The sequence below is a fragment of the Macrobrachium rosenbergii genome, chromosome 9 (genome assembly GCF_040412425.1).
Source record: "Macrobrachium rosenbergii isolate ZJJX-2024 chromosome 9, ASM4041242v1, whole genome shotgun sequence".
NCBI classification, from domain to species: Eukaryota; Metazoa; Arthropoda; class Malacostraca; order Decapoda; family Palaemonidae; genus Macrobrachium; species Macrobrachium rosenbergii.
The window spans coordinates 34467562-34490105 of NC_089749.1; the positions used below are offsets into that span (position 1 = coordinate 34467562).

General features: G+C 41.0%; 1 protein-coding gene across 1 annotated transcript in view; it reads left to right on the forward strand.

Annotated features, from left to right (window-relative positions):
• Positions 1 to 22544, forward strand: part of LOC136841684 (ribosome biogenesis protein NOP53) — a 97420-nt gene that overhangs the window by 21487 nt on the left and 53389 nt on the right. The window contains exons 4-5 of the mRNA XM_067108877.1: positions 8285 to 8478; positions 11786 to 11950. Coding sequence (XP_066964978.1) covers positions 8285 to 8478; positions 11786 to 11950 — 359 coding nt within the window. The remainder of the gene's footprint in view (positions 1 to 8284; positions 8479 to 11785; positions 11951 to 22544) is intronic.

The window sequence follows — 22544 nt, forward strand, 5'->3', positions numbered from 1 at the left end:
AGGAAATGGGTAAGTGATTTAGTTGTGATCTAATTATGTTTCTCCGAGGCCTTCCAGGAGGCTGTGGACTCCTGGAGATCCCTATCCAGGATCATCTTCAGGTTTTCTGGTTACTTCTAACCCACATTTTGCAATGCCTCTCTTGAAAAGTGCTTCATTGGCTTTTTAAGGGCACTCTTATGGAACTAGGCGCTCTCTTCCTGTCAGATGTCCTGGTTCTTCCAGTCCTTTTTCACATAATTTTCTGATGTGCTGGAGGTTTATTCACACAGCTGGGATCAAGCATATGAACATAATTAGTCTGCTCACTCTGGATTTCAGTTACCTTTGGCACCATGCCATGCTTACACATCAGGCTTGAGTTGTTCTCCTTAGGTGTTACTCTGCCATTCTCAATCCCTTTCCTTTTACCTCCCCACAAGTATTTTAGGAGTGTTTGGGAGCTGTGTATGCAGTTGCTGTCTCCTCAGACACGGATGGTTCATTCCCAGTCTCCTCGTACCTCTTTTAGGTACTCAGGGTCTATAGCAGTGACACACTATGCCCTCTTTTTACTGTTACTGTTTCAGTAGCACAAAGAACTGGCTTGGCTCCTCCACCAGGATTTTCATGGTCAGCACCTTGAACAATTTCAGCGTTGCTGCCAGCTTCCACGTTGTTGGTGCAAGAGTGCTCCAAAGTGATTGAGGAACAGGTTTCAACATTGGCTTCTAGAAGGGTTATTAAGGTCTGTGCTAGTAATGTCCTGACTTTTTTGAAAAGTCAGTAGTCGTGGACTCTGGGTCCCTTAGGACTTCTGACTTGAGAAGGGCAAATCCTTTCCTGCCCCTTAAACTAACAAAAGTTGCATCAGGTTGGTGAGTTGCTGCTGCAGAATTACTTCAAAAGAGGGTTTCTTCAAAGAGCTCTCCTTTTATTCAACCCATTACGAGAAAAGTAAGAGCTAGGTCCTACAAGACCAAGCAATTACCCAAGTTGGTTCCTTCTTCCAATAGTGACTTGATTTTTTTTTTTTTTTTTGATGAATCTAAATATGAAGAGAATAATTTCATTAGGGAATATTTAATTAACTCTTAGATTTGAAATTTTTTGTTAAGTCAGCATTCTTCATCACAGAGCTCATGTCTTTTTGCTGAAATGGCTATTGCAGCTATCAATGACACAGTCATAGTGATGGTTTTATATATTCCTCAGGGGCAGCATCATGTAGTGGATTTCTTGTGATGTTTGGATAGAATGGCTTTTGACTCCCTTGTGGAAGCTGTATATCATGGATAGTGACTTTTGTGGCTAATGAGGGATACTAAAGGAAATGAAAATTTTATTTTTAATAAGTGCATGTTGTGTGGATGTCCAGGCCAGTGTTACCCTGGGTCTGCCTAGCCCATTGGTGTCGTATGTCATCCCTTCTGAGTCCCACATGGTTTCTGTTGAAATATTTTGGTAAAGTCAACACTGGATGATGCAAGATTATATTTCACGTCTTCTAGAATGGTTTTTGATGAGCCAGTCAGTAAGCGGAAGCTGCAAGAATCTCTACTTAAGGAAATGGCAACCTCCTGAAGTGTCATCATTAGCACTGTCCAATTTGGTTTCTGTCAACTCCCATAGGATCATCCTAGTCGGGACAGAAGGAGTGAGAGAGAGAGAGAGAGCTAGATGTTTTACCTTTGGGCTAGAAATTCCCTTCAGACATATTGGTGTGTCTAGACTAAGAATCAGATTGCTCATATCTATGCATCATCTGAAAGTTTTGAAGGTTGAATTCCATGATTGCTGTCCAACTTCAGATGAAAGCTGTCTCATCTATAGATCAGCCATCAATTCCCCTGTCTTGAAGGATGATCCATAAGTCACTTATAACTTTATTTATTGTCCTATCTTTCACACCATTCACCCTATCTTCACTATTTTGTTTTATTTTCATAATATTACAGTATGTAAAGTCAAGTGAATGCTGCATTTATATTTTTTTCTGGATATAATGTTATATATAAATACATTGTATTGTTGTTTGAGATTCCTTTTTATATCCTTGGCGTGGAACTCCTTTTATTAAGTAAAATTAGAAAGAACCTGATGATTCCAGTCTGAATTATAACATCTGTGTATGCCTTTATAAATATTGTGTTTATGCATCAAGAACAGCCATGTTCTTGAAAGCCCAACAAGCCTCCATGCAAATTCTAGTTTCCAAGGATTTAGAAGAATCTCTGAGATGGTAGAGCCATCAACCTCATCTTCACAGTGTATTCAGACATGTCAACCAAAGGTTAGGAGCAGTGCAGTTCCAGCTGACAGACACTTGCCAGGGGTCTGGTCTGCGAAGATATGGGAGCTCCACATAAATCATTTGATGATACTAGCAGTGTGAAAGGCCCTTTTAACATTGGAAAAGTTAGTTGAGGGCAAGGAGATAGCTGTTTTGAAACACCACCACCTCTGTGGCTTACCTAAGCAATCAACAAAGTCTTTGTTCCTTATCATGAACCACATTCTCACCTGGACGTAAGAAAAGAACACTTCTAATTTACTTCAGTTTGTGCCAGGAAGAATGAACATTGTAGCCAACCAGCTGAGCAAGAAGGATTGAGTTCTGTTGCCAAAATGGAACCTTGCAACTACAAGTCTGCAAGGATATATGGAAGTTGGGGGGCACTCCTTTTCTAGGTCTCTTTCCAACAAGATTCAACAATTGCCTGCCAGTATACTGCTTGCCAGTTCAGGATCTGCAAGCTTGGGCAGTAGATGCAGTGTTGTTGAGCTGGTCTTATCTATACCTTTATGCATTCCCTCCCTTTGCTGTGGTTAAAGGGTTTTGGTAAAATTTTGGCTAACTGCAAATTCATGCTTCTGTGGTGCCATGGTGACCATGCAGGGATTAATTCCCAGAACTTCTGCTCCTCCTAATAGGCTGCCTGAGGCTCCTCCCACTAAGGAGGGATCCTCTCAAACAGCCCAGATATATGAGGTTTCACCAAAACCTCCTCATGACTCAGCTGACTGCATGAAGACTCAACTGTCTCTTGCAAGCAAGGGGTTTTTCCAAGGAGTGCTGAAGATCCATCATTAATTCCAGAATGCAGTTGACTAATACACTATCAGAGACAGTGGTCTGTCTATAGACTGTGCTATTCCAGGAGGAATTCCTCCGCCCATACCTCAATACATAATTAATTCTTATTCATACACTACACTCAAGGTTTGTCTATTCCCATTATTAATGGGTACCATTCCAAATTAGCATCACATTAAGACATACTGTCTGGATAAATCTTCTAACCTGGACATTAAGGAAGCCATCCACTCCTTTTAAATTGAGATTCCGTTGGGCTGAAACATAGATATAGTGCTGAAGTTTGAGTATGCCTTCATTTGAACCCCTAAACGCAGTCTTCCTAAAAGCTTTAACAATGAAGACTGTTGTAACTGGCTTTGACCTCAGCAAAAAGTCAGTGAATTCCAGACATTCTCCTGCAATGGGTTTTGCTTCCCAAGGAGCAGTCCGTTCATTTTTCCTACTCGTCAGGGCAAAGAACGACTTTGAGTCTCACTCTTCCTTGATGTTTTGATGTCCAGCCAGACTGCCATCTATATGTGCAAAGGACTAGGGATCTCAGAAACACAGTGTAAAAAACCTTTTGTGCACTCTTGGAAAATCAGATCTGTCTATGTCAAAAGAATGCCATAGCATCTAGTTTAAGAACCTTTCAAGGGAGCACAAACCAATGTAGCCCCTTCTTTCTTGCCACTCCAAAAGGTAAAGTTTCACAATGTGAAAGCAGTTGCAACTGCTGTACCTTTGATTTCCATAAAAACCTCTCTTTGATAGTGTTTTCAGTGTGTCCAAGTGGAGATGTAGCTTCATATTTGCTTCATATTATTTGCAAGAGGTAGAGATTCAGTATAAATCATGCAGAGTGTTTTTGCCCCTCGTTACAGCAGGGAAACTCATGTCCTGAATGATTGGGATATCTATATCTTAGCCTTTCTTATTCATTTAGGAAATTGTCATTTTTGGGAGTATGAAGGTGCTTATTTTGAGATAGTTAACCATTTTGTAGTAGCACACATCCTATGATGCATAATGATGGCATAAGAGAGAAGAGCTCTGTATCATACGATAATCATTATTTTGTGGCATGATATTCAAACAAATATTGCAGGAAAACATTTAAATGTCTTCACTGGGCCTTAAATGTCTGTATGGCAATGCTGACACCTCAGCTCAGGACTTCCTCTCTTCTGCTCACCAGTACCGGATCCTTTAGCATGGGCGACCGATGCAATTTTGCAGGACTGGTCAGGCAAAGATCTGTATGCCTTTCCCCCATTCAGTTTGGTGGGACAAGTACTCAACAAATTCTGGTCTCATCAAAATCTGTCTATGGTTTTGATAGCCTCCTTTTGGCCAGCGAAGGAGTGGTTTCGGGATCTGTTGGAAATCCTTGCGGATTTCCCGAGGCTGCTACCTCAGAAGCAACAACTTCTCAGGCAACCACACTTCTGACAGTTTTACCAAAACCTGTCTTCTCTGGCCCTAACAGGATTCAAACTGTTAAGTGACTGCTCCGAAAGAAAGGCTTTTCAAGAGCAGCTGCGAACATGATTGCTAAGTACAGAAGGCAATCTTCAGATACAGTCTACCAGGCTAAGTGAGTGGTCTATCTTCAGGTCTTGGTGTAGACAAAATACTGTAATGTGTCCTCTTCTAGTAACTGTGTAACAGAAATAGCAGACTTTCTGCTTTTCTTACGCTCTCGGATAAAGGTCTCTCCACTTGTACCATTAAGGGCTACAGATCAATGCTTAGCTCTCTTTTCTGCCACAGGGAACAGACTTATCTTCAAACCAAGATTTGTGTGATCTTATTAAGTCTTTTGATACCACGAAGCTTAAAGACAAGCCTTTAGTTTCCTGGAATTTGGACATAGTGCTTTGGTGGTTGGCCAGTTCACTTTTTGAGCCCATTCAGTCCATCTCTTTAAGGGACCTTATCTGGTCGCCTTGGCCACTGCAAAGAGGTCCAGCGAGATCCATGCATTGGACAAAAATGTTGGCTTTTCCCAGGGGAATGTAGTTTGTTCCTTTTCCTTAGGATTCCTAGCTAAGATTAAATCACCATTGAATCCATGACCTCGTTCTTTTATGATTAAGAGCTTGGCTGAGATAGTAGGCCCATCAGAAGAAGAGAGAACTCTCTGTCCGGTGAGGACTCTTAAGTATTATCTCCACAGAACGAAGTTCATTCGTGGTACTTCAAGAAATCTTCGGTGTTGTGTGAAGTATCCTCACGGCCTTTGTCTAAGAATGCCCTGGCATTCTTTCTCAGGGACCTTATTTCAGAAGCTCATTCTGTGGTTAGTGAAGACTCTCTTTCCTCATGTAAGGTGAAGACTCATGAGATAAGAGCTGTCACTACGTCTTTGGCGTTTAAGCGAAATTTATCCTTCACTTCTGTCGTGCAGTCGACGTTTTGGAAGTGCAAGTCAGTGTTTGCATCTCATTATTTAAGGGTCCGTTTTATGCAGCTGGCGTGGTATTGGGGGAGGAAAAGTAGAAAGTAATGTCCTTTCTTTATTCTCTTCACCTTGCATAAGGTGTTGAGTCATAGGGGACCCTGGGAGTACTATGTACTTGGAGTACCCTCTAGTCCTTTAGTTTTAATGGTTGGGTATTGGTGTTTTTAATTTTGTGGGCAGGGGCATCTTGTATTCTTTGCTAGCCATCGGAATTTAGTCCATCACTACAAAGAACCCACTGTAGTAGTAGGCCCTCAAGGCTGTATTGCCTCACCTCTACTGGGTAAAATGGGCACCAATCAGAGGCAGTATCTACTTGTAGCAGCTCTCTTATCAGGTAAGGTTCAACAACGTTGATTCAGTGTTGGCAAATTTCTGTTCTCAAATTCATTACTATTAACAATGTTTTGGGGTAGATATGTCCAGCCTTGCCACCTTCATTCAATGTGGGAATCAGCTATGTAATTACTGGGTAAGTTACTTATATAAAAATGATGTTTTTATAATAAAATAAGGTTTTCTATATACTTACCCAGTAATTACATGATCGGAGCCCACCCACCTCCCCTCGCTTGGACACAAGGGCATAAACAAATTGAAGCTCTCTACTATTTTGTACCTATTCTTCCCCTGGAAGTGGGTAGGGCATGTCGCCATAACCAAAACAAACTAGCGTGACCCAAATTTCAAAATTTTAAGCTGCCAGTTAAAAGAAACAAATAGCCATGTAATTACTGGGTAATTACATATAAAAATCTTATTTTATTATAAAAATGTCATTTGTTTTTCTCTTTCTTTCTCATCTACTTTGGTGTCTCATGGTAGTGCCAAATCAGTGGGTGATACTTTCTCATTGATTTTGTCAATCAGCGCCAAGTCTGTTCTATTGGCACGTATCACCCTATCTGTTCTAATACCATAGTCCCAGAGGATCTTTGCCTTATCGTTTTCTATCACTCCTTTAGGTTGGTGTTCGTACCACTTATTACTGCAAGCTAGCTGGTCTTTCATGCACAGGCTCCAGTGGAGGGTTTTTTCTACTGAATCATGCCTCTCTTTGTACTGGTTCTGTGCAAGCACTGGACATTCACTTGCTATGTGGTTTATGGTCACGTCTTTTGTATTAAATATTGTTATTATTATTATAGGCAGTCCCCGGTTATCAGCGATCCGGTTTTACAGCGCTTGTTTAGTGACGACGGTAACAGGATTTTCAACGCCGATCCCCACTTATCGGCGGCACCAATAACCGGATATCAGCACCGACAACCGATTTTTGGTTATCGTCATGCTGTCGGGAACAGAACCCCTGCTGATAACCGGGGACTGCTTGTATTATTATTATTATTATTATTATTATTATTATTATTATTATTATTATTATTATTATTATTATTATTCAGTAGATGAAACCTATTCATATGGAACACTCCCACAGGGGCCATTGACTTGAAATTCAAGCTTCCAAGAATATGGTGTTGGGAAGAAGTAAGAGGAAGTAAAGGGAAACACTGTACAGAAAGAAGAGATATCACATATTATAAAAATTAATAAATAGATAAATAGATAAAAATGTATCAAAATGCAAGAAGACTAGTGTTAGGGTAGTAATGACGTCGCATTTTCACTTGAACTTCTGAAGTTCCAGTTACATGACATCCTCTGGGAGGCTGTTCCACAGTCCAATGGTGTGAGGAATAAAGGACTTCTGGAACTGAGAAGTTCGACAGCGAGGCACATTTACTGCATACTGGTGCTGCTGTTCAGCGAATCTGGTTGCTCTCATCAGATAAAGGGGATAAGGATCAATTGTATATGTGAAAGATCTCTGTTGAAATACAGCTTATGTAAAAGTGACAAACATGAGACCATCTGTTGATGGACCAAGTCATAACTGCCACTATTAGGAAACAGCTGCAATTGAAATTTTACAAAGTAAAGTACAAGAGTATATTAAAATGAACATGTATAACTCAGTCAAGGGTACTGCACCTCCCCATCCCAGTACCTCTAGTAAGTATTTACCCATAAATATACTCAGAGATTGTTGCTGAATATTTTTTAATTTTTTTTTTTTGTATACCATTTGCATTTACAGAGCTTCCTCTTTCCAGTGATTTTTTTTTTATTTAATTGGCTGACCTTAAAGTTTGCCTGGTGTTGGGGTGTTGTTATTGTATATTTAGCCCGGTTTGTAAGGGTTAAGGGTCTTCATTCATTTACCGTTGTTGCTCTGCGGGCCTCAGCACAAGGTCTTTTGTCCTACTTTCATTTGAGTGAAAGTAATATCCCTTGCAAGGAGCTTCCAGCATCATTCAGAGATCTAATGAATTAGTACTCGCATGTTGGCAGATGGATTTCAGTTATTAGGTAAGTAAGAGTCTTATTCTTGTCGGAATTTTGTTGTTTTCTTGGAGGTCATTATTATTTTTCCTCACATCTTTTTCCAACTTTTTTGCATGTGGGAATCAGCTGTCGTAATAGAGAAGTGAGATTCATTTAAAGAATAAAAATTTTGTATCCCCCAACTTTCCCATTCATGTGGACATAGACAACATTGAATGGAATACAATAGACACTCAAACCAGTGTTTCATCCAAAAGGGGTCGTAAACAGTTCAAACTAAATTACTCATTAATTTTTTAGTTTTCGCACACTTATTCTCCCACCTGACGTTGGGGACTAGAGCACAGCTATCATGATAAAGAGGTATTTAAAGAAATAAATATTGCTATGAAAATTTCTGTTGTTTCATTTTTCAGGACAAAAATCGATAGACAAAATGCTGTGGCCAAACAGCAGCAAAGTACGTCAGAGGTCAGGACTAAGAGAAAAAATTTAGCAGCCAGAGAAGCAATGAGAGTGAAACATACGGAACTTCCCAAGAAACGTAAACGAATGAAAATAGGCAAAGGAATGTTACTAGACTGGAATTGTGATAAATGGGCTTCAGATAGTAAGTACTATAATACCTTACCCTACATTTAATGTAAGTAATTATATATCAAATTTGAATGTCACATGTTTTCAGTCCCATTAGTAAATTATAGTACAGATACTACTCTACATACAAAAAGTTCCAAACAGCCATTCACATCGTAAATTGTTTGTAAGTTGCTCTTCACGCCTATTTAAGTACGGTATGATATAAAGTCAGTACAGCACTGTACGTTTTTTCATCCTAAAACAATACAGTATCTCTGAATGTTAAGTAACTTGAATGTTTGCAAGTAGGGTAGTGTCTGTATTGTTTTGCCCTGTTGTGAAGTAAGCAAGCAAGACCATGCATATTGTTACTTAAAGAAAAATATATATATATATATATATATATATATATATATATATATATATATATATATATATATATATATATATATATATATATATATATATTTATTTCTGGATCGGGACCCATGTCAGGGTGAAATAATCCATTCAGCACTTAGCATATATATATATATATATATATATATATATATATATATATATATATATATATATATATATATATATATATATATATATATATATATATATATATTAATGAAGAGCTAAGTAGATCAGAAAAGCTTTAAACCAGAATGATAGCTTCACTGGATTAAAAGGTATTAAAAGGCATCTGTTTAGTACCTCAACAGAATATGGATGTTGTTGCGAGTGTCATCAAATGGCGACTATTTACAGCTTTAGGGTAAATTCTGGGTATTGTCCTCTGACAGTCAACATTTTGCACCATGCAGTTTGAACGAATTTTGCGGGAAAAGTGTTCAGAGCACTTCCATGGGCCATAAAAGGCTTGTGGCAACTCTTAACAGTAGCTATAATAGCTAGTGTTACAGGGGAGAGGGATCAGTTTGCCTTGAGATGTCAAAGGGGAATGTTGTCCACCATTCCCATCCAAGCTGTGTCTTGTAAATATTTTACAATAAATATGCTCAGAATTTGTTAATGATTTTAGTTCTTATCTGATATGAAATTGTGTGGGCTGTAATTATAATTTTACAAAATAAGATAAAAAATTATTAGAAAAAACATAACTTGGTAAAATTAGCATATTTTTTACAACTTTCTTGGTAAAGAAGCCCCGCACGGGGTTGGAAATATTTACGTTCAACTTCATGTAGAAGGTACAGAAATTTTTAGAATTTTTTTTCTTATACCAAGTGCATATGCGTATCTTCCTCTTTCCATTTTTTTTTCTTAAATGACCATCTGTAAATTTAGCCCTGTCTAGTGGCATACTTAATATATATTTGAGCCTGGACTGTCAGGGGTCAAAGGGGCTAACGAAATGTCTGTTGAAATAGAACATATGTAAGATTGCCAAACAGGAAATCTTTAGGCAGTGCTAGAGATCATAACTACTATTGTAGGGATAAAACCACTACCCTAAGCAACCATACCCAAAAAGTTATAATTCCAGGAGGTTGCTGACACCTAGACAGAATAGTATTCAGTCAACAGTGTAAGAAAAGAACTGAAAACTGTTGCGTTAATGCTATTATCTTTGTAAAAAATAGGATTCCTTTTGTGTGTTAAATTATAAAAAGTAGCTTTATGCCTGAACAGGGATTGTAGCGAACCAAGAGTGATGATGGCACTTGTATATGCATAATTGTAGAAGTATATTGTAGTTCACATGCAAACATAGGCATACAAAATTTTTTTGAGGTTTATTCATTCTGTTTTGCCCAAGGAAGTGTAATTTTAGTGCTCATTATCTTATTTATTGAGAATCATAGTGATGTTAAATATGCATTAATGATATTGGCAGTAGGTTTAAATATATGAGCTCAAATACTTACAGTATTTAAATTTAAAAGGACTATCTGGGTTGATTGACTGATTTATGGTCACTAAAACTGGCATCACAACATCTAGGTTATTAATGCAGGCCCATCTGGGTTATGAGTCATCTTCCTTAGTAATTTTTAAAAAATCAGCTTTCCCTTGTATTGCCTGAATGCCCATTTCTTATAAACAGGAATCTTATTTTGCAGGTATGTTTATAGAATATGTGAACTATGTAAACTACCGTATATACTCGTGTGATATTCGACTGTATGTAATGTTCGACCCTCATTTATTTACTGCATAAATTAGGATTCTAGCAATTACCCCATGTAATGTTCAAGTTTTGATTCTGGCAATAAGCCTAGGCTACATTTGTACATATCTGGAATCAAAACATGATGGTAGCCTAGGCTATGTTAGCATTCGTTACCGTAGCGTAGTCTAAGATTCGGACATCTAAAAATTGAGTTAAACTAAGAAGCTAAAAGCTTAGAATATGTCTATAAAATTTATAAAAAATCAGTATACAGTACAGGTATACTCATTTCAAATCATTAAAATTAACTATAATAAAAAAAACACTTCCAACCTTCTTTGTTTACAATCGTTTTGTCTTAACTAGTGAAAGCTTGCCAAGGAACCGCAGTAACTAGCAAACAGTATAATCATCATACATTTCTATTCTTTAACGTCTCTTCACCAATGCTTGTTTTTTTTTCATTAAGTGTACTGCATGACTTTAAGTTTTTGAATTTACCACATCCTTTTTTCCAAAAGAAAAAATTCACAATTCTATGTGAATCATAAGTGAAGATAAATCAGCTGATGAAATACAGATGGTGGCTAATACTTGTTTACATTCGGGAAATGTAGCTACATTTATTATAGCATAGAACAGCCATAAATATAGAAACAACATAATAATAAAAGAGTTAGATAAGTAAAACAACATTTGTATTTATTGTCTTTATTCTACAAAAAAAAAAAATGGTTTGTCAACTGTTGTGGAAGGAAATGCTACTTTGCTGACTTCCATTGTCAGAAAATCCAAAGCCTAAGCTCAGCCTAGTCCCAAAATCTTGCACTTTTCCAAAACTACCTCATGCAATGTTCAATCTTAAAATTTGGGCCATAAAATTGGTCTTTAAATATCAAACATTACACGAGCATATACAGTATTTTTGAGTTTATTTGCCTTATTAATATAAAAAATTATTTAAAAGTGCCACTGGCTCCCATTTAGGTAAAGAAGTTAGACAGCTAGATGGAAAGAGACTGAAGGGAAAAGATGAAAAGTAAGAGACAGGGGCCAAAGGGACACTAGGAAAAAGCTTTATCACTACCATATCAGGAAGAATAAATATTTATGTGTACCATAGGCACCTCCTCTGAACCAACTCCTACCCTTTTATGTTTTTGATGATTTCATGTTTAAGGTTGTGATCCTATTCTTTATCCTTGTTGAACAGGTGATGAATTGGTAAAGCGATGCAAGGTGAATGGGGTAGAGGAAGATTTCGTTGAACAGATAGTGGATTACCACTCTAAGATCTCTGGAGAACGCATGTTTAAAGTACCAGGAGTGAGGTACCAGAAAACTTCAGCCCTTCCAGCAGTGAAAGTAGCAGAAGCAGGTAAATCTTAAGTGTAATTTTGTGTTATAATTTTGTCAGTGACGTAGGTGTCTTGAAAAATAAGAATTTATAATTGTTGAAAAGAAATAGTGAGAAAAATGTAAGGTTATATTAGTACAAAATATTTGCAGAAACTGATGGGTACCTGTATAATGGTAAAAAGTATCTAGAAGAATATGAGTTGACTGCTTAAAATGACATTGGAAGTGGCAGACAGTTCAATAGGGTAGGAAGTGTGTCGCTTGTTTGTGAAAAGGGGATGGGACTAAAGATATAGAAGTAGGATATATGGGAAATTTTAAGTGGAGACCCTTTGGAGATCTCAAGAATACCATAGTTTTATGAGGCTGTTGAGGCAAGTTTCTATTAGTTGGGATGAATCTTCCCTGTTGCTAAAGATAGCTGTATCTTTGTGCCAGCAGGTGCAGTTGGCATTCAAAATAAATATATACTATATATATATATATAGTATTCCCTCAATTATCCAGATTAATAGAGCCAAGGGCCCATTGGATAATGTTGAAATCTGGAAAAGAGCAAGTTAAAAAATCTACGGCTGTACAAGGCCACCTCCCTACCTTTCCTTACCTAACATTGTCAGTACCAAATAACTTGATATTCTTATAACAACAACCAGCATACTTTATGCAAAAGGCAATTATCTGCCTTATTTTCTTATATTTGTAACAAATTTTCCCATATTTGTAACAAAATAAACTCCATAAAGACGCTTAAAAAAAAAAAAACTCCTTTCTGTATCTCCCATCCTCACCATCATAGCCAACTGGGCAGTCGTTTTTTTTGCTTTAAGGCTGGAATATATATGTAGAATCTACTGGTCACTTTTCACCAGATACATATGTAATTGTAATAGCCACAATGCACTCTTAACTTCTCGAATTTTTTCGTGCTTTTTTAGATATGCTTGTCACTACAGAGCCTTAGATCCAAGTACAAGAAATTTGAAGCAGTTATTATGTTCGGTAGTGGGAAATGAACCCGCATCCTATAATCACAACGAGGTCATGTTAACAACCTGACCACAAGAAGGATAAAAGTCTACTGCCTCTCATATGTACATATACCTGTCGAATTCAGGTATACAAGTATTTATTAGAGCTAGAATAGACCCATCCTCACCATCGTAGCCAAGAAGTGGGCAATAGTTTTTATTGCTTTACTACATTTTTCATTTATTTATTAATTTGTTCATTATTTTTTCTTTTCTAATAACTGATCTCCTCTTTGTGTATTTCCTATTACCTTCTGTTACGTCTTTCAAATGAATACCATAATCTTTAAAGCTTGAATTTCAAGTTAGTAGCCCTTGTTGGCTTGTTCCAAATGAATAGGGTTTATCTCCTGAATAATAATAGTAGCCTGCTGGCACTATGATTTAGCTATCTTTAACAGTAGGTAAGTATCCAAATAATAAATTTATTATGAAAATTTACATTTGTTCTCACACAATATACAAACCATTGGTCCTTTACATTAGGAATTACTTACAGCGAAGCTGGAAACAGCCGTTAAAACTCTTGAACAAGGTGGTTAGGCAGTGACAACCGTCCGGTAGGTGGGAGTCCCGCCTGCCCAGATATAAACATTACAATTTTGCTTTTGGCTGTCTTGCTGTGCAGATGTATGATCGAGCTCCCTGCCCTGACTGCTATTTTTCGACTCTTTTATCCCAGTGGGATGTTTCTGTATATTTACCATGTGTTTATATTTGTGTGTTTGATATTTGATATCTTACAACCCACATGTTATATTTTCCTATTGAAATGCTGCCAGCCGCAACGCATATGCTGTCAGTAATGTTTTGAGTCTTGATCAGTTCCAAAACACCCTGGGATCGGCGGCAAGGGTTTCATCCATTATCAATCAGTGGTGTTGATAATCAAATAATCAACAGCACCACAGTAGTGCTTTATGTTGTTCTCATGCCTTGAGCCCTTCTTGGGTAGGCATGACTATAGTTCTTGGTTGCCTACGCTGCATACTGGGAGAATGGTTGTGGGGGGTGGGGGGACAGAGATGTCACAGGTTGGATTTATGTCTCGGACAGCGCTCTTGCTTGCGATTCCTCCTCCTTAGTTCTCCCCCTTGTGAGCTTCCTCTTGCTCCCCTCTCAGGGGAGTTCTCCCCTTTGTAATCTTTGCTCGCCATCAGGTGAAGATCGTTTGTGGGGGACGCTCAAGACATGCTTCTCGTAGGGGCCTCCTCTCCACTAATTGGCTGCTTTTTTCTTCAGGTTGACAGTGAGCATTGTGAAGGCGTAGCAGCAGTGATGTCTGGATATCTTTCTCCATTGGTGTTTGATATCCTGGCCTCTGCGGAGTTTCCCTGTGGGCACTCATACATGATCTTTCGACTATGACCCCGGTTTTGTTGATGGCTTCGGTGTCTACGTTTTCATCTGTGACCCAGACAAGGTGGACCGAGTGCTGTTCTGCTGGCACTCCTGTATGCCATGCCATTGATGTGTGTCGCACCTGTGATCTCGTCTGCTCCTGCTGGGCCTCCTGTCTTTTTGCTCCTGTTGCCTTGGTGGCCAGTCTCCTGGCCACTCCTGCTGTACCTCCTGCCCCAGCTGCCTGGTTGCTCCTGTTGCCACTGTTAACGTTCTTGAAGCTCCTGCCTCAGCTGCCCTGGTTGCTTCTCCTGTTGCCTGGACCACTCCTGTTATGCCTCCTGATTTAGCTGCCTCGGCAGTTCCTGTGCTTCCTGACCACCATCCGGTAGAAGATGTCAGAGAAGAGTTCGAGGAAGAAGTCCTGTGAGATGTAGTAGTTTTCTTCAACTTGATCTTCGATTTCGTCTTCTGCTGCCTTCTCCCCTTCTTCTGAGGTTCATTCCAAAACAGTGTTCAAAACAGTGGCTGAAGAAGAGGAAGTCTGTCTCTCCCTCCCCTAAGAACTTCCGTCATGGGGCTTCTAAGGAGCTGCCTCCCTTCATGTGGAGGCAGTGGGATCTCTCATCGGGCCTTCCTGGTCTTCAGGCTCCCGAACTGAATTGCTTATCACAGGGTGTTGGGTTTTGGAAGTCGCGGGCACACAGAATTTGGTTTGCACTCCCATTGCCATTCTAGGGGTTCTGTCTCTAGACTGGTGCTGTGTTGGGTGCTCGATTTTGTTAAGTCACACAGAGTACTCGAGAATCTTCAGATTCTCTTGCATCCCAAACCAGTGTCGGAGAGACCTCTCACCTTCCCGGTTCAGGCACAGGGCGAGAGAAAGAACCAAGACATGCAAGTGTCTCGGTTCTTCCTGTCAGTATTGTTTTGAGTGCTTGACCAGTTATGAAACAGTTCTCAGTCAGGTTCCCAGCCTGGTGTCTCAGTCCTAAGGGTTTGAGCACTTGGAGAGGCAAGGAGGAGGTTCCCTTCAGAGGTCCTATGGGACTTCTGAGGGACTACCTCTTTGTAGAGATAGTGCATTCTCATGTTTGGCTCTTCCCACCCTTTGGGCTTGGAAACCGATTCGTATTCCCCATCGGGGTCTCGTGTGTCAGGGGCCTCGAGTGCGTGACCTTTCGAGGCTGCGCTCTCGATTCAAGTTCTTAGAAGTCTGTGTCTAAGACTGATTCTGTGCCTGTTTCTCCTCAGTTTTCTTTGGAAGCTGAGAGGAGCTTACTCCCATTGATTGTTCTTACCAGATTCGGGAGTCTCACCAAAGCGTTCAGACTCCTTGGACTCTCGCTCGAGCGCTTGGATTCCTAGGGATCGTGAGCGCTCAACTAGCAAGTCGCTGAGTGTCCAAGATTCTGCATGTTTGAGATTCTGCGGAATCTCGGTCACTCCCCAAACCGGTACTAGGGAGTTTGCTCTCTGGTCTGGTTTAGGCACAGGACGAGAGGTGTCGAAACATTCAGATGTTTTGACGCTTCCTTTTGACTGCTCGGTCACTTCCGAAACGTGTGTCTTGGACCCTTGGGTTCAAGCACTTGGGTTAGCAGACAAAAATCCCCTTTAAATCTTCTCGAGGGGCTTCACCCTCGAAGGAGATTAAAGCATGTCTTGAGGACAGTGCTAGTTCACGGCCGAGCTTTCCCAGCTCAGCTCAGCTCAGCTCAGCCCTGCTTGCTCGCCCAGCCACTGATCCCATTTATGTTATCGGCTCGACCTGCTTGCCCAGTTCTTGATCGTGTTTCAAGACTGGCTCTGCTCGCTTGCCCAGCCCCTTATCGTGTTTGCGTGATCAGCTCGACTCATGGAGTTCGGCTCGCGCACCCAGTCCCCGATTGCGTTTCGAGACTGGCTAGGCTCACTCTCCTTCTCAGATGACTCAGCTCAAGTGAACTTTTGCTCTCTTCAGGTTAGTGCTTTCCTTCCTCCGTGCTGCCATCATCACCTCTGGTTGATGATCGCCTGCGTTCAGCTTCCCTGCTAGTTCATGTAGCACGACAGGTAAGAGTGCTTTTCTCCCTCCTCTTCCTTCAAACCCTTTCGGGGGATGCGAGTTGGATACAGAGGACTCCGACGAGTTTTGTTTCTTATCGAAGTTACACTACAAGCCTATATCTCGTGCTTGGTTCTCGGATCAGCTTGCTGGACATCCGAGTAGTTGAGGTTGGTTTTCTGGGTTCGGGCGAGGTTTTCCCTCCAAGAAGAAGAGATCGGGAGTGTCGTGCTCCAGGAGGACTCAAGGGTCTTCTTCTTTGGGATGCAGACATCCTCGATTTTCTTTTTTTAAAGATCTTTATGCCGATTCGTCAGCACAGTGATCTCAGGGAGAAGACCACGGCATCCCCCATGAATTCCTCCTCATTGCTCCTTGCAGGGGTTTTGTTGAGGCTGCCGCAGTCCTAGCTTTCTATAAGGACTTTCTTGACCAGATGAATGCCTTTTCCCTGGGCAAGGAGTTCATTACGGTCAAACCACCTAATCTAGCTCCTACCTCTTCCTCATCTTTGACAGAAGCAATTCTTCTTGCCTCGGAGGGGCCTTATGCCGACTAGCAGATTGTCCTGGCTCTGGCTTATGCGGACTCAGATCTCTTGCTGTGTGTCTTTGCTGCAAAGGGTGTTCCCTCTCGCAACAAGAGATGGCAAACTTGGAGGACACCGCTATGGCGTCCCTCCAAGTAGTCTCCTAATGAATCTGTGATCCTTCACTTTTTCAAGGTTTTTGCCTCCTCGGATGCAATCATTCCTGAAGAGGTTTCTGCCCTCTGAGACTGTTCCAGTTTTGGGGGTGGGTTCACCTATACAGCACCAGACAGCAACCTGTGGGAAATTCTGGTGCTAAGAAGAAGGATGCTGTCCTGATTCTGATCTCCAGTCTAATAAGTCCCGAGCTGTCACATTCCCTCAGGAGTGGACTTTTACTTGGTTCTGCCTCCCTCTTTCACAGAGAGTAGGTAGATACTGCAGTAGTCAAGGAATGTGCCAGGGCAACTGCTTTGTCCTCCAGACAATGGCGGGCTAGCCCTTCCTCAGTTCCTAAGAAGTCTCAGGCTCCAAGGGCGCTCGCAGAACACCCAGCCTTCCTCATTCTCTTCATAGAAAGTTTGCATACTTGTGTCTCTTTCCAACTGGGAAGAGGGCAGAGGGAAGGGAGAACGCTCGGAGTGTTCCCAACTTCGGAAGCAGCTGAGCTTTGCCCTCAATTCTCTTCACAGAGAGTGAAGGAGATTGGTGTCCAGTTCTTAACCCTTTCCTCTATCAAAGGATGAAGGAGGACTTAGGCTGGTGCTTGATCAGCAGGAACATCTGAATATGTCTGCGTATTCTAATGGCGACATGCTTCTGTTGTCAGATGCGCTGACCAGGAAATTTCTGTATACCAGTAAGACCGTTGTTTTCGAGGTGTGTGACCGAGACGATAAGTACTTTCTCATCAACATCCTGGAACTCAAGGCAGTTTCCTGGCCCTCTGAGAGTTTCAGGATCAGTTTTTTTAAGATACTCTGTGATGTTGTTGGGCAAATACACCACAGCAGTGGCATATGTCAGCAAACAAGAGGGTCTCGTTTCCCTCCTGTTGCTTCAGTTGACTTTGCAGGTGCTTGAGTGAACTGTGGTGCACTCTGTAGAGCCATCAGCCACATACAATCCAGGCAATGGGATGTATTGACAGGCAGGCTCAGCCTCTGGCATCAAGTGACAGGGATAGAAGCTCCCTTCACTCAGTTTTTCACAGAGAGGTTGCTCAACTTGAGGGCCCCTTGTCATCTTTGTTTGCCCACCAGCTCAACAGAAGTCTGCAGGTCTTCTGCTTCTTTGTATCAGACCCACGGACCACTACGGTGATGCATGCTGACATGGTGGGACACCCTCGACATCTTCATCTTCCATTTGTATTTGTCTAATTCGCTAGGTGTTCAGCAAGTGTCGTTCACCCCGAATATAGATGAATGCCGGAATGAGACTTCGTCTTTTGCCCAATCTGCTAAAAAAGTTGAGTATACCTTAGTTTAACCAGACCACTGAGCTGATTAACAGCTCTCCTAGCGCTGGCCCGAAGGATTAGATTTATTTTACGTGGCTAAGAACCAATTGGTTACCTAGCAACGGGACCTACAGCTTATTGTGGAATCCGAACCACATTATAGCGAGAAATTAATTTCTATCACCAGAAATAAATTCCCCTAATTCTTCATTGGCCGGTCGCCCAATCTGCTAGCTCTGCTTCTGAGGCACCAAGAAGAGTTCCTCCCTGACCCGACCTGTGTCAGCAACATGAAAAATGAAGTTCCTCAGGCATTACAATCCCTGTGCCTTCACAACTAGAGACTATCCAGCTTCCCTTGCAAGCATAGGCTTCTTGCCGAGAGGCAATGGAAATAGCTGGGTATCTCTGTTAATCCTCTGCAGCAGTACCCAGGGATTGGAGCCATCTTTGTTGGTTAGTGTTGTTGATGGGACTATTTTCTCCGGTCAGATCCGCTCTTCAGCAGGTCGCTGACTTCCTCCTCTTCCTCGCTGAGAGTTGCTTCTCTCCGGTTCAGTTGTGAAGACTTGGATCCACTTCAGCTTAGTCTTTCACCTGGAAGTAGCCCCTTTTCTCCTCAGTCAAGATTTAGCTACTGATGAGAAGCTCCCCCAGGTACCTCAGGCCCCTGGGCAGCTTGTGACTCTCGTTTAGGATCCCTGTCTTGTGTTCTGCACGCACCCTTACAAGAGTCATTAGACAGAGTCCCGACTCTCTAGACCATCTCTTATCTCACTCCGGCATTGGGGAAGAGGATGGACGATCTTCATGGACTTTCTTTTGCTGTCAGCATTCAGGAGATGGGGATCAGTAGCTCGACTCTGTCTCAGATGTCGTAGCGAACTCTGAACCCATCAGCACCTGTTGCCAGGTTCGATTTCTTCATAATCCCATCCCCTTGGACTTTGTAGTCAATGATCCAGATCAGTCACTACTTTGTCCTGTTAGGGTGCTGCGATACTCTTGAAGGAGTGTCAACATCTCTAGTGGATGTCGATGACTTTGCGCTAGTACTAACTCACCAGGAAAGAAGTGTCTAAGGACATGTCTTTCTTTCTGGCCCCATAAGACGATCAGAAGGGCGTACTCTGCAGCTGACGTTGACGACAACTGTACACTCCACCCGAGAACTCATGAAGTCAATGGCTTGGTCCACTCCTCTCATTCCGGAAATTTTTGCTGGTTTGAAAGCAGAGATGTGGTTTCATCAGACCGCATTTATGCCTTTCTACCTTCAGGTTTTTGCCCATGAGTCCTGGGAACCCCCTTTCCTTGGACCTGTGGTGGCTGCTCAACAAGCTGTATTTTCTTACCCGGCTTCTATAAGAGGACAGGTAGCATCTCGCGTAAGGTGTGTGGTTCAGGAAGTGAGAGGTATTATGAGAGTGACTGGCCTCTCCTCCTCCTCCTCCTTCTTCATCCCCCCACTTCTCTTCCTTTAGGCAGAGAATGGGACTTGAACCGACACTTGCTAGAACTGGCATCTGATATGGTAAGCTCACCCTGTTCTATTTTTTTTCCTAGAATTATAGAAGCAATCCCACTCCTTCCTCTAGCAATGGGAGGAAGGAGACCCAGACAATAAGACAAACCTTTTTCTGGTTTTGTCTTGATGCGTCCAACTCTAGGTTCTTCCTAGCCTATTTTCACTTGAGTTAACAATTCCTCACTCATTCAAAAGGTCCAGAAGCCTGACAATTGATCTCGCATTTCCTATACTCCGATCAATATGTCAGAGGCATGGTACTCCTCCTCGCTCTTTCGAACAGGAGGAGTAGACCAGGTGTGGCGAACTCCAGTCATTTCAGAGACTCGCTCAGATTCCTCCCTCCAACCAGTGAGTCTTCGTAATGTAAAGGACTGATGGTTTGTCTATGGTGTAGGAACAAATCACAATTTTTAAAAGTAAATTGTATTTATCTTAACTATACAAACCTGAGGTCCTTTACATTAGATTTTATGCCCATCTCATGCCACCCCTCAATCTGACAAACTATACAAACCTGAGGTTCTTTACATTAGATTTTATGCCCATCTCATGCCACCCCTCAATCTGACAAACTATACAAACCTGATGTCCTTTACATTAGATTTTATGCCCATCTCATGCCACCCCTCAATCTGACAAACTATACAAACCTGAGTTCCTTTACATTAGATTTTATGCCCATCTCATGCCACCCCTCAATCTGACAAACTATACAAACCTGATGTCCTTTACATTAGATTTTATGCCCATCTCATGCCACCCCTCAATCTGACACCTGGGCCTAAAGGCAGATTGGAATGTTTACATCTGGGCAGTCGTGACTCCTGCCTACCGGATGGTAGTTGCTGCCTAACCACCTTGTTCAAGCGTTTTAACAGCCATTTCCAGCTTCGCTGTAAGTAATTCCTAAAGTAAAGGACCTCAGGTTTGTATAATTAGGAAAAATACAATTTACTTTTAAAAATTGTGATGTTAGGAAAAATACAATTTACTTTTAAAAATAGTGATATTGTCTTGGTGGATTCACACAAAGGACTGGTTTTCTTAAATTATCATTATTATTATTCAGAAGATGAAACCTATTCATATGGAACAAGCCCACAGGGGCCCCATTGACTTGAAATTCAAGCTTCCAGAGAAAATAGTATTCATTAGGAAGAAGTAAGAGGAGTTAAAGGAAATACATGAAAAAGAGATCCCACTTATCAAAAGAGAAAAAATATATTTATAAATAGGAAAAATGTATTAAAATGCAAGGAGAATAGTAGTAAGGTAGTAATGCATTGCATCTTTGCTTGAACTTCTGAAGTTCCAGTTGCATGACAACCTCTTGGCAAGGAATAAAGGACCTCTGGAACTGAGAAGTTCAACAGCCAGGCACATTTACTCCATATTGTTGTTGCTGTTCAGCAAACCTGGTTGCTCTCGGCAAATAAAGGGGATCAGGGATCAATTGCAAATGTGAAAGAACTCAGTTGAAATACAACTTATGAAAAAGTGACTAACGAGAGACCATCCATCGTTGGTCCAAGTCATAACTGCTGCTATTAGGAAACAGAAACCTGCCACCATGAACCACTCTATCTAAAAGAGATAAATCTCTGGTAGATGCAGACATCTACAGTACACCAGAGAACAGCATTCTAATAATGGAAGCACAAACTACTAAAACAGGTTGCATTGATTTTATCACTTATAGATATATATGCAACCTCACGAACAATACCTAACTTTCGTGCAGCATTTTCTCAAACTTTCATTAGATATTTCTCAAAAGTTATATGTGAGTCAAAAGTTAACCCTAGAATAGTTAAAGCTTCAGACTCATTGAGCAAAGTTCCATCCACCTAAAGGGGAGGATGGGGTGGGAAATCTGTATGAGATCCGCTAATCAATAGTGTTTTCGTTTTACGGAAGTTCAGCCTCCTACCCCACCGACTACACCATTCTGAGGGCAGATTCATTTCTTATAAGTTGAGATGTAACTACACCCACAAGTGTTGCATCATTAGCATACTGAACAATCTTGTTTTCCAGGCCAACAACCATATCACTAGTATACATTAAAAATAACAGTGGACCAAGAACACTACCCTGTGGAACTCCAGACAAAATAGGTTTTCGTTCGTTAAAGATCTTGTCCACAGCAACTCACTGCTGCTTACCTGTAAGGAAATCTTGATGTATTCCAAAAACATATCCACCCACTCCAAGATTCTGAGTTTATAAATAAATGCCATGTGATTTACTAAATTGAAAGCAGCACTAAAATCTATTTGAATTACTCTGCACTCAAAACTTCAAAAAGAGTTCCCATGCAAATGGCAAGTCAAGTCTAAAAGAACATTGCAGGTACCTAACTGCTTCTTGTATGCATAAGGGAGTCCCGTTTTCTGCCAGCTTTACTGTCAACGTTAAATGGTTTGGTGGTTGATTTTGAGGTTTTTTCTTCCCTTTTCCCAAGGATTTGGTGAAGTACCCATTATTTTGGTAGCTTTTCAGCTTAGCATAGTCGTTTTTCTACAGTTTATTTACGATTTCTGATTCCAGTTCATCAAGTATTAGGTATTGTAGGAAGGGTTGCAAGACCCGAATGACCAAAGTAACCTACGATAGTCATAAGATCTGTGCAAAATGTAGAGGACAAGAGTGTTCAATAGATCTCACATGTG